At 36.2% G+C, this 9,433-nt stretch overlaps 1 protein-coding gene across 2 annotated transcripts in view; it reads right to left on the bottom strand.

The window, feature by feature from the left end:
• Positions 1–5,956: 5,956 nt before the first annotated feature.
• ADAMTS5 (ADAM metallopeptidase with thrombospondin type 1 motif 5) overlaps positions 5,957–9,433 on the bottom strand; it is a 43,500-nt gene continuing 40,023 nt past the window's right edge. For both annotated transcript variants that reach the window (XM_019662019.1, XM_019662018.1), the window contains one exon: positions 5,957–9,325. In XM_019662019.1, the coding sequence (XP_019517564.1) occupies positions 8,767–9,325 (559 nt within the window). In that variant the 3' untranslated portion in view covers positions 5,957–8,766. The remainder of the gene's footprint in view (positions 9,326–9,433) is intronic.

The raw sequence follows: 9,433 nt of genomic DNA, 5'->3' as shown, positions 1-9,433 counted from the left end.
GACTTTTCCTTGAGCAGTCTGATTGCTGAAGAAACAGGAGACACCATTAGAAGGCATTGGCTGCTGTCCAGGGCAGAAAGGTCGGTGGCTTGGACTAGGGTGGTAGCAGTGTAGGAGCTGGTTGTTTGTAGTCTAATCTGGAAGGAAGGGATGTCTATGACTTGTTCCTGAGCCCTAACATTCTCTCTGACCTGCCCACAGTGGGTCCTGCCTCCAGGTGCGTCTTCAGGGTTCCGCCTATATCGGCTCTTGTGTCTTTTGTATCTTCTGCCTGATCCTAGTTCGCTCTAAAGTCTGAGCCCCCATCTTCAAAACTGCATAAAAACTATACAACAGAGGCCCAAGGAATAAGAGAAAATACCTGTGAATGGGCAAAGAGCTAGCGAAGGGGCTGGAGTGTAAAGAAACAATCTGAGTACATTCTGTACACTGTCCAGTCGGTACCAGGCGTATTTAAATGATGAATAGGTAAGTGGTTCTCAACACTTCTGTAGATAAAGAATTCTTTTAACCTAAAACTAGTTCAGCTACTGTTAACGGAATGAGTCTACAAGCAATTAAAAATCACACTTTCCTACTTTCCAAGATTTAGATGCGTTTAATAATAAATAACAACAGCAAAGTGTTTGTAACTCCAAGTCAAGGCAAACACCAATAGAAAGACAAAAAAAACCCCACTGTGGGCATCTTGAATTGGAAAGATAAATCTATATTACAGCAAATCTTATGACTTCATGTTAAAATGAGGTCCTGGGACGGCTTACCTTCCCCCATCCTGGGAACTGCCCCGAGGGTTCAGCTTCTGGGATTCGCTTCTCTGCCTATGAAATGACTATGGAGGAAAGCTAAGAAAAGACAAAGCTACACCCCTTCACTTGTGTCTATGTTAAGATCTCTAATCTTTCATTCTGTGGGAAAACATGAGTTTAACTGAACAGATAAAACAATAATATATCAAGAAACACCCCCACAGAATCTAGGAATTAAAGACAGTTTGGACTTTTCAAACATCTATAGTTCCATTTCTAACCATCTCCTTTGTTCAGTCTACTTCTAAACTAAGCACCCCCCCCCGGATCATTTTTATGCCTTTGACCTTGTCTGAACCAGCTCATTATTAACTGTGAAGGAGTTTGTAAGGTTAAATACCATAGGTTGTTTTTTTTTTCTCTCCTCCCAAGAAATTTACTAGTTTTCCAAATCAAATTCTTTCTCCTTGAACAACAGTCCTTTGTACACTCTTGCTGCTTGCCTGATTCTCCAGTTTCCTTGCCATTTTTATTGGAATTTAAGGGCCTCTCTTGCTTTTACACAGGGGGCCCACACATTAAGGCAACTAAGCACTTCCCCTCATTTCTCCAGGCTCACAGTCCTCCATCCACTCTGCAGTTCCTCCCTCAGACTCACGGTCCATAAGACTTGAAGGCTCAGTGCTTAAAGAAACTAATAATTGATAATAAATATCTAAAGTGCTTATAACAGTGCCTGGCACTTGGCCACCCCTAGATGACTGTTAACCGTTATTACGATGTGACAGTCACCTGTGATATTGGAATCTTAAGACCAAGGTCAAAAGGATCATGGAGAGAAACATGTGGGAGAAAGTTTGTGAGGTGTTTACCACAGGTCCTGACCCAAAGAGATGTTCGACAAATCTTAGCCATTTATGATGGCTGTTTATATACAATGATTTTCAAAGTGTATGTGATTCAAATTATTTCTTTGAAAAGTAAACATCCTACTAAGAAGAACATTTAAAGTATACAATTCTGAAATATTATTTGACATGAGAGAGAAATTCAATGTTTGCTAACCAGTAATGATTTCAGGTTTAGAAGGAATTGATGCCTTTACAAACCTTAAAAGCATAAATTTGTTAGCAAATAAATAGGCTCTTGCTAGTGAATGTCAATTCTTTTTGAATTTCCATGTGTTATCGTCTTAACTCTTTAATGCTATATCCAAAAAACGTGTCTCTTTAGAAAAGTAAACATAAAGCAGGTAGATTATGTTGCTTTCTGTTTCTAATTTAATACCAGAATATTGATACTAGATGGACTTAGTGGTAGCAATCTGGTAAGAAGACTTGAAGCAATAGTTCCATAGCACTCTAAAACAGAGAAAGTATTAATTGTTTATGCCAAAGTGGATGAGGGATGGTAGAAATTACATTGAGCTTAGAGTTTCCTTAAAACCTGGCTTGGTCCTGCTGCCGTTCTGAGAATATTTAAAATAAATGGACAATAGTTTCCAACTCTAAAACATATTATATGCAGTATACCTAGTTTACAATTACATTTATTATGCCCACTGAAACCACAAAGCCAATGTTTAATTTTACAGTTTAAAGTCACACATAGGGAAATGCTTTACAAAATAGGATATTGTTCCTCAATGAAAAATATTACAGTAAAGATCCCAAATGACTCTGTTCAAGTGCTTTACCTGAATAACAGAACTGTTGTGGAATGCGGGCTAGAAGACACAGTAACACTTTCAATAGTTGATTCAGGTTTGAGATTTGCCAAAGCTGAAGAGACATTTTAAACAAGACCCGTCTTAGCCTTCCAAGATTTTTGGTTTTGCAACTGCATTACTTTTACTGAAAAATGTCATTGCTTCTGGAAAATTGAGGGTAATACACAGCTTACGAGTACATTTTACTGCTTACAGGTAACATGGAAATCTTCAATATTTTACTCAACCTTGAAAGCATCTTTCAAGGTTTAAAAATCTCACTTTTACCTACTTAGGTTTATTACTTGAACTTACTCCCAGATTCTAATACAGAAATCAAGTATTTGTGCCACTGCTTCCATCAAATTGAACATATTTCTGCTATCTGTTTAGTTTGCTGCAATCTATTTACAAAGCATGTGCATGATTTTCTCTGACAAATACATCAAACTAAAATGTAACCAGTATTTGTCACCGCCTACATTTATGTCATGCCTGACTGTGTGATGCAAAACCACCATCCGGAGACAATCGTATATTTCTTAATCAAAAGTCTAAACTCACAAAGTCACACATAGTATCATCTTCTATTCTCAATATGCTCACAGTATGGGGTGAAGTGCTTCTAATATGTTGTGAATTGTTAAAGCAAAGACAGATATGGAAGCCAAATGTTTACTATAGACATAAAAAATAGCAAAGCATAAACAAAGTCAGGCCAAATACACACAAAATTTTGTTCGTACATAGAAACCAAACAAGTTTGTTTGAAAGGAATGCTGATGTCTTAGTAAGTGATGAAACGTGACTTAAACAAAAATATGCTACTCCAGCCTGACACTCTTCAAGTTTTGATGTCACCTTACACATCCTCGATGTACATACAGCTTATGTCACCGAGCACTGCTGATCAAAATGACCATTACATGCTATTTCCCTAACTTTGAGTATGAAGTTGTGCCCAGCCTGGACAAAAAAAAAAAACCACAAAAAACAGAAGAACAACTTGAGTTCTTTCTTGCAAATTGAAAAATCGTGTAGAATAAAATAGTAACTCAGAAATACCACATTTGACAGTTGATCACTTCAAGATGATAGCACCTCAATAAAAATTAGTTGTTCATTGGATATGCCAAAGGAAAATGGAAAAAAAATGCTTTGTTTTATTTACAAATCACAGATTTCCTCACAGCGTTAGCGTTAGAGTTGAGGTCACTCTGATGTGGCAGTGCCTTATAAGATAATGAGCCGTATTTGGTTTTTCCATTTGACCCATGGCCATCCACATGGACCAGCTGGTGATGTTATGGGGTGGGTGAGGACCACAGACAGGAGACTTACTGCTAAAGTGATAATATATTAGCGAGGGGTGGGGGTGCAATTAACTGGGTTAACTAATACATACATTTCAGTCCTCTTCTAAAACCAACATCTTCTAACAACATATTCCTTTATTTTTTTCCACAAAATCTACATTGAGAGTTATGGTATCATGGCACAAGAAAGACATTTGCCACATTGAGTGCTTTTCAGATCTGAATACCATGTCTATTTCCATTCTTTGTTTCACTAATGCACAGGTATTGTTTCAATATGCTGCCATACATTAATTGACTAGAACACAATTATGCATTATCGATTGATGTGTTTCATAAAGTTGTAACTTGAGAAGTCTTTTCTGTAGTTCATGCTAGCAGGGGGCTATTAGGAAAATTGCTTTTTTTCCAGTGGACTAGTGAGTGAAGTTGATGCTGGTTTGACAACCTAAACCTACAAATTGTTGGCAAATGAGAAAAATAACAGAGAGAACATATAAGTTCCTTTTCTGTGTGTAAATGATTGATCTCCTTGACCCTCTATTTGGTTCTATTATAGTTTTCGATGACCATTTCTGTACTCATGGCTATTCATTTATTTTGTGGCTTTGAAATGTTAAAATGTATAAGATATTTTTATGGCCTTAAGCTTAATTATAAATGATTGATAATATTCACCAATCATGCCAATGAGATTTCATACTCAGCTGTAAACTATTAGCACAATTTGGTCATTATAAATTCAATCTTATTTCACAAACAGTGAACTCTTAAGTCATCGCACAAGTCCTGTGCTTCTTTGAATCTGGCTGCTGTTCTCATCTAAACCATGGCAATGACCTTGTTAATAAGGGAGGAATCAATGGGACAAAAATCAGAGCCAGAGATTGATCTGGCCAATTGTGTGTCCTGGGGTGACCAGACTGAAATCAGTCAGAGGCAAGGTGATATGATCAGAGGTGTCCCCGCTAAACCCAAATCTTATTATCATTCCATGAGATTCATTAGTAGTAGTATTAATAAAAAGTCACACTTTAGCAATGGAGATCACATATTTGTAGAAAGTTATGACTAACATTTGAGTCATTTAAATCCAATTTGTTTCCTCTCTTCTGTAGAATTCCAGGCACTAGAGACTAAATGATATTAATTTTTAAAGAGTGTTTCTAAAGCAGCAAAAGACAATATTTGGTTTTATTATCATTGATTATCACTTGGAGGTTATGTGTATACAACTTTCATATAATCCATCAACAGCTCTTTGTCCAAGTTTATCAGTGAAATGAATGGACCTGATTCTTAACCGTGTCTTAGATTCAATGGGAAGCTTCCAGGCTATCCATATACTCAAGTTTAAAATTTGGACCTTAGTTGCTTGAACAAGTGTTTTTCTTGTCTGTGACTTGGAAAAAGTAGTATTAATGGGACCTAAAAGACCTGTTAATACAACTACAAGTAATGGGCACTACTGGTCATGAAAGATTAAATTTAAAACTTCCTTAGAAAAGAAAACTATTGTATCAGAATAAGGATACATGAGGAATATATACATAAACACCTGTTTCACACACAAAGCTTTCTGTAAAAAAATACAAAAGCAACCAGTGCTGCATATTATGTAAACTCACAAAGTGTACTTTATACACAAACATGAAGCATAAATTAAAAAATAGGACAACAGCAAAACATTTTAAATATAGAATTTGCACATCTTTTTGTTAAATAAAGAATAAATAATTTTATCACACAAATTCACATACCTGTTGCAAAAACAATAAATTACTTTTTTCAGTGCTGCAACTTTTTTGCTTTTGTTTGTTATTAATCCCTTAATTCTTAGTTTAAAGGGATAAAACTGTTTCCACAGGCAGGCAAAGTAAATTGAATTTGTTGACTAAATTAAAGCAATGCCCTTAAATCTCTAAACAACAAGGCAGGGCTTAATTTTACCTCCTCTGTTCTAGAAGAAATACATGTAATTTTCTTCTGGGCTCTCTTTGTGCTTAAGGAAACTTAATCTAGAGCAGTGGTTCTCAACCTTCCTAATGCCGCGACCCCTTAATACAGTTCCTCATGTTGTGGTGACCCCCACTCATAAAATTATTTTTGTTGCTACTCTATAACTGTAATTTTGCTACTGTTCTGAATCGTAATGTAAATATCTTTTTGTTTCCGATGGTCTTAGGCAACCCCTATGAAAAGGTCCTTCAACCCCCAAAGGGGTCGCGACCCACAGGTTGAGAACCGCTGATCTAGAACGTTTAGTTTTGTGAGTGAGATTAGATTCTTACTAACCTGAGCATTTTCAGACAATCTCTTTTTTTTAAAAGTGGGACCTAGCATCATGAACCCTAGACTCCTTATTCAAGATGCAATTATGGAAAGGTGCAAGGAATAGTTCAAAGTCAAACTGGACTGAATTAGATTGTATTATAGAGGATTTTCCCTTTGTTTATCATTCTTTATATCTACCAAACACTCCATTTCTCTAATTTTAATTTCCAGTCTAACTCATTTTTCTCAAGAGTTTAGACATATATTCCTTAGTCAATCTATCAATACTCATACAGGTAAAAAAAAAAAAAAACTAAAGAAAACTCCTTAAAAGCATGGAATAGTGGTTTATTTGTTCTAAACTCTTGAGGATTGTTTCAATGAAAAGTGTAAAACTTCATTATTTGGAGGAACAATGAATCATTGATAAATCATATTTTTTAAAAAATCTATGAATACAGTATAGAGTAGGAGACAATCCTGTTTGCTCTTCAATTATATTTTAATGTTGCCATCAATATACCCACAAAAGATAAAAATAAAGTCTGTCATAATTGAATTACTTGGTTGAAATGATTTTGAAAATTTGAAAAAGTAATGTTGGCCTCTCTATTAATTCTCTCTGCATAGTCAAATGTTAAATGTGATTTCAATTTTGTTTTTTCTGACTCATTTCAATGACTTTATTCCTTGCCCCTGATATCTGGTTGACCTCCATCAATGTAGGTTACCTAAATGTATAGGCCTCATTTGTCTAATTGATAATTTATTAAGAAAAATGACCACATTTAAAGCAAAGTTAGTCTATGAAAACCTGAAGGATGCTTATCAGTTTTGTAAAATAATTATTTGTTTTATCAAATAATTGCTTAAAACACTACTTAAAGCAGTGAGACATCCATTCTCCTGGCCCACTGGAATGAATGTGATATAGGAAGATCAATTACATAATTCTTTTATATTAAAAATATCTTATAATAAAAATAAACTCTCATGAGATTAAGGGAACTCAAACAATGGTCCCCTAACATTCTCATATGCAATTCTTCACAATAGGCACATTTGGTATGATTATTATACAATTTTATAAAAATAAGTGGCTTTCTGATAGTTCACAAAGAAAAAGAAATCCCAATGAAATGAAACAACTTGGATTTTCTGGGGTGGAGGGATACATTTTGCTGCCTTAAAAGCAATTTTTATGCATATGATTATAAAAATTTTCCATGTGTAACTATTCAATCTTACAACCTACCTAGACAGGCTATGGAAATGAAAGCAACAAACCTCAAAAATCACCACATTTCATCACTCAAACACTTACTGGTACAACTAAATGCTTTCCAATTGGGAAAAACCTTAAGTGCTGTATTCGTATACTTGAATTTAAAAGAAATACAAGGAATTATTGCCTATATGATGTGGAAACAGTCTTATTGATATTAACCACTTTTTTTTTCTTTTTTTGCTCTAGCCACATTAATGATAATCACTTCTAGATGTGGCTAACTACCAAGTGATCTTTAATATTCTTATTAAACTAAGTCGACAAGAAGTACAAAACATTATAGGTCTTACAGAACCCTTCAACACAACAAACAAACAAGCGAAAACAACACATTTTAAAGGCTTGCTGGTAAGAGGTATACCAGTATTGAAAGTGTTGAATGTGACTAGAAAACTCTGTGCTGTGTGTATTGCATGTATATTACACATTGTGAGATATCAGATGAGAGCCATAAAAAGGGAAAGCAATTGTGAAAATATAAATGGACAATATGGTGAAGTATGCGTTTTTTTTCTTTGAATTCTAACATGGGGAAACTAATGTTTAGACTCTTGAATACTGATAACATACACACACACACACACACACACACACATGCACGTGCACATGCACGCGCAAACACTACTTCTACTAATGATGCATTAATTTGGCTGGCTGCCTGAAAAAATACAGGCTGTCAAAGGTTTAAGAAGATGGATCTATGTATGTATTGTAATGACTAGACACACTGAGATCCTTTTTCTTTTCAGAATTTCTCAGAAGATGCTTGTTGTCAACATGGTTTTTGACAAATTTTATCTCCGTTGTCTGAAAGTATACTAAACCTTCTTAAAACAGCAGCGAGTTCTTAATTTCCAGTAAAACATCCACAGCTTTTTCTGGAAACTGGAAGAAGCTGAAATAGCTGCAGACCTACTTTGGTCAAATACATTTTTTTATAGAAATATATATGTATATATACACACATATACATATATATATATTTTTTTAATAGAACCAAGTGATATAAAGTGACATACCAAGGGAGAATGTATCTACAAACAGTAAAAATAAGCTACTGTGTAATATGGGTAAAAATGATTACGATGCCTTTGAAGACATTCTGTAAGAGGTAGGTGACAAGGGGGAGACTGTTGTTTTGCCATCTTCAAACGTCGCCTGATTCTACATTCATCAGTGTTTTTTCATTCTGGTAGGCCCACGGGATGTTCACTCACTCCCAAGGTTTTCTATATTCCAAGGTCACCACTGTCACATGAAATAGTGCACATCTTCATTTGGTCATGCAGAGCAGATTCTGCCCATAACTGGACTCCTGTTGACAATGACACTGAAGCATGACTTTCTGTGCTTTAGGTAGACCTCTTGTTCACCACAACCCATCGGTGATGAATCGTCCAGTTGATCTTGGCATCAGACCATAACCACAGGCTAACATTTCTTTAGCAAGCATTGCTTAAATGCAGAAGGCCTCTGAGAGAGAAGACATCCCTTCGCCAACTTCCGGTTTCCATCCTGGCACTGCACGGTCCGGGTATGCCAGCCTGTGTCACAGGTCCTAGAACAGGCGAGCCATGGGCCCGTCACCCACTGTGGCTGTGGCGTGTGCGATCCCACTTTATTGCTAGTGACAGAGTTTCCTTTCTGAGTGGACTTCTTTGGAATGAAAAAACTGTAACGGACATCTAATGCTTTCGTTGGGTCTGTTGCAAGAATCTGCACTATTAGAATTTCCTTCGTGGCTGAGTAGCCCATCCCATGCAAGAAGTCATCCCTGTGGCTCCAACCGCTGTAGTTCATGACTGTTCCATTGATGTCAATGATTGTTTCCGAAGTGGAGATCATGTACTTCCCATTGATAAGATACTCACCGTTTTTCTTCTTCAGGGCTAAGTAGGCAGTAAATCTAGTCTGGTCTTTGGCTTTGAACTGTCGGACTTTTATGTGGGTGGCCCCTTCGGGGATCCTCACAACATCAGTGTAACCTTTACTGGAAGCAGGAATTCCCATAGGGGAGAGAGACCGAGGGAGACAGAGAGAGAGGGAGAGAGAGAGAGAGAGAGAAAAAAAAAAGTAAATACTTAATAAATGGATAAAC

Source organism: Hipposideros armiger, unplaced genomic scaffold (genome assembly GCF_001890085.2).
Source record: "Hipposideros armiger isolate ML-2016 unplaced genomic scaffold, ASM189008v1 scaffold_363, whole genome shotgun sequence".
Lineage (NCBI taxonomy): Eukaryota > Metazoa > Chordata > Mammalia > Chiroptera > Hipposideridae > Hipposideros > Hipposideros armiger.
Note: the sequence above shows the minus strand (reverse complement) of the source record. Positions and strands in the feature narration are given on the sequence as shown.